At 39.8% G+C, this 2,879-nt stretch overlaps 1 protein-coding gene across 1 annotated transcript; it reads right to left on the minus strand.

Annotated features, from left to right (window-relative positions):
* Window positions 1-1,696: 1,696 nt before the first annotated feature.
* Window positions 1,697-2,644, minus strand: LOC110299082 (olfactory receptor 56A3). Its single transcript, XM_021168685.2, has one exon. It carries the CDS (start codon window positions 2,642-2,644, stop codon window positions 1,697-1,699), a length of 948 nt encoding a protein of 315 aa, XP_021024344.2.
* Window positions 2,645-2,879: the final 235 nt, after the last annotated feature.

The raw sequence follows: 2,879 nt of genomic DNA on the forward strand, positions 1-2,879 counted from the left end.
GGTATAGTTAGAACAGAGAAAGAAATGTTCTGGGCTCAGGCCAAACCAGGTATTCCTTCATCTAAGGAAATAAAAGCAACATTTACAGATGTAGATACACAAACACTCTTTAGGCTCACTTGAATGTTGATCTGTGAATATTTGGAAATTCTTTCATTTCCTATTTCAACTGTCACTGAGGAAACAACATGGGAGGAGTCTATGCTTATGGTAAATGAGAAATATAGAGGAGGCTCTTCAGTGTGAATGAAGCCTGTTTCAGGAGGGCCAGTCATTTTGTAGACTTTCAGGACTCTACATGCATTCTGAAACAACTGATTTACTGACTCATGCATCAGATAAGATCCTGAAACTGAATGACACTCCTTATTTGTTCTAAGCTGGACATATTCTTTGTAGTTGTGCAAAGACTAGAACAGAGAGCTTGGAGCTCAAACAACTTAGGTAATTGTTTTCTCTCTTTTCAACTTATTGCTTGGATGTACAAGTACTTTTTTGTTGTTGTTATTTCTAGAAGGAAAGAAAACCAACCTCTCAAAATTCCTTGGATCCAGATTAACAATCTTTCAGTATTCCTGAGAACTGGATTTGTTTATATTTTGCCTAAATATCATCCAACTTCCTCAATAATTGCAAATTTCCATACATCTTTGTATTTCTAATCTCTAATATGACTTCTGAATCAAAAACAGCTGATTGAAAAAGTTTTGCCCAACTAGTAATGGACTGTAATGTATTTATGTTGTATTATGGGGTGTCTTCTGATACATCAATACACATAAGCAGAACACTATAGACAGGTCACAGGGTATTTGTGGATTCAAGAAAGGAAGTTCCAAGTGCAGTAGTAATGTGAAGTCATGAAGGAAGCAGCTTGAAGTGATGGCTCCTTCACCTAAACCCAATAAAATGTACCATGCTACAAGTCAGTTCTTCAAAGAGCTCTGGCTTGAGAGCTTTGGCTAATGACAAAGAAGCTTCGCTTGAAAACACGAGGAAGATGGCAGAAAGATGTTGCCCTGAGTGGACATCACAATGCAGACTTGCTTCTGGCTCTAGCCCCTTTCCATCATTCAGAGCTGACCATGAAAATGCTCTGCTTCATTGCATAAATGTTCACCTCATTGCATAATTAGATTAATTTTATTGATGAAAATGATCTTCAGTTGAGGCCACTAATGTCTACAGTCACAATAAAAATAAATGTGCAGAGATTATCAATGTAGGAGCAGCTGGGGGTTGTTTTTCTAGTATAGTGTTTACTCTCTTTGAATTCTCCTACTTCAGAAAAAATTGAATATTTATTACTGGAAAAATTTAAAAGTCACAGAAATATGGGATTTTTTTTTGTTTGACTTTTTGTTTTTATTTTCAAGATAGGGTTTCACTCTGTAGCTCTGGCTGTCCTGGAAATCACTTTGTAGACCAGGTCTACTTTGAACTCAGAGATCCACCTTTCTGTGCCTCCTAAATGCTGGGGTTAAAAACTTGTGTAACTGCACACATAGGAGATTTGTATGTGTGTTTGTTGGGGGGTATTGAGTATTTTAGAGGAAGATGAAGCCAGGAATATTTTTTTTAGAGTTAGTACTTACTTTCCTCATTAGAGTGTTCTAAGTTAGTGTTTCAGCAATTTTCTATCAATATCATAACTAAATCACTGTACACTAGGAATGTAGAGCTGCAGTGGGTCTGTTTACCACCCCTTCTTCAATAATTTCTTGATTCCTTGCTTGATCTCTTGAGTTCTTACCCCATAAACAATGGGATTAAGGGCAGCAGGGATGACATGGTGGAGGATATTGAGCAAGATTGGCACATCAGAAGAGACCTTCCTCTTAGCTACGTGTGTGAGGATAAAAACCAAAAGGATGGTGCTAAAAAACAGAATAAGGATGAAGTGAGAGCCACATGTGCTCAGAGCTTTGGCTACAGCACCCTCTGCCTTGAGTCTCAGCACAGCTCTTAGTATAAGGGTATAAGAGAGGAAGATGAGGAATAGGTCTGATCCCAGCAATGTCCAGCCTATAGCAAACTGATAAAGACGGTTGACAGTGACATCATTACAAGAGAGTCTAGAGACAGACATGTTGGCACAGATGCAGTTCTCAATAACATTTCTCCCACAGTAATGGAGACGCGTTGAGAGAATGGGGATGGGCAAGGTAATAAGGATATTCCTGACCAGAATGAATGTGGCCGCCTTGACTACAAATTGGTCAGTGATGATGGATGGATATCTCAGTGGGTGACAGATGGCTATATAGCGATCAAAGGCCATGATCATAAATGTGCAAGATTCCATAGCAAGAAAGCTGTTCATGATATACATTTGGAGGAAACAGGCAGAAAAGCCAATGGCCCTGAGATCAAACCAGAAGATGGCTAGTACCTTGGGGATGACAGTGAGGCAGAGTATGATGTCCAGCATGGAGAGGAGGCTGAGCAGGTAGTACATGGGTTCATGCAGAGAGGCCTCCATCCGGATGGTGATCAGAAGAATAGCATTAGCCCCCATGGCTAGGAGGAAGAGAAGGCTGAGTGGCAGGGAGAGCCAGAGCTGCCAGCTGGGAGACCTGACAAAACAATTTAGGAGGAAGTCTGAAACTCCAGTAGAGATGGTGTCGTTCTTGTGTGCTGTCATATTTTGTCATATAGTCCTACAACTTTCTTTTAGCAAGCTGTAAAATTAGGATTTAGATAATTAGGTTCTGACTCTGAATATATGAGGGTAGAGCAAGTGGCTTTAGTTATATACAACTGTAACAAGTTATCCAAGTCAACTGAACGTATCTGTTTATGTCTGGTGCCTTGTTTCTGGGGTGCTACTACAACTTTACTAGTGTAGAGCAAGCAAGTCCTGAAGTAGCAGGATTTAT

The sequence above is a fragment of the Mus caroli genome, unplaced genomic scaffold, assembly GCF_978045245.1.
Source record: "Mus caroli unplaced genomic scaffold, Mus_caroli_1 scaffold_8, whole genome shotgun sequence".
NCBI lineage: Eukaryota > Metazoa > Chordata > Mammalia > Rodentia > Muridae > Mus > Mus caroli.

Coding starts and splice junctions, on each gene's coding strand:
- LOC110299082 (XM_021168685.2), bottom strand. CDS start 2,644: ATGACAGCACACAAGAACGACACCATCTCTACTGGAGTTTCAGACTTC.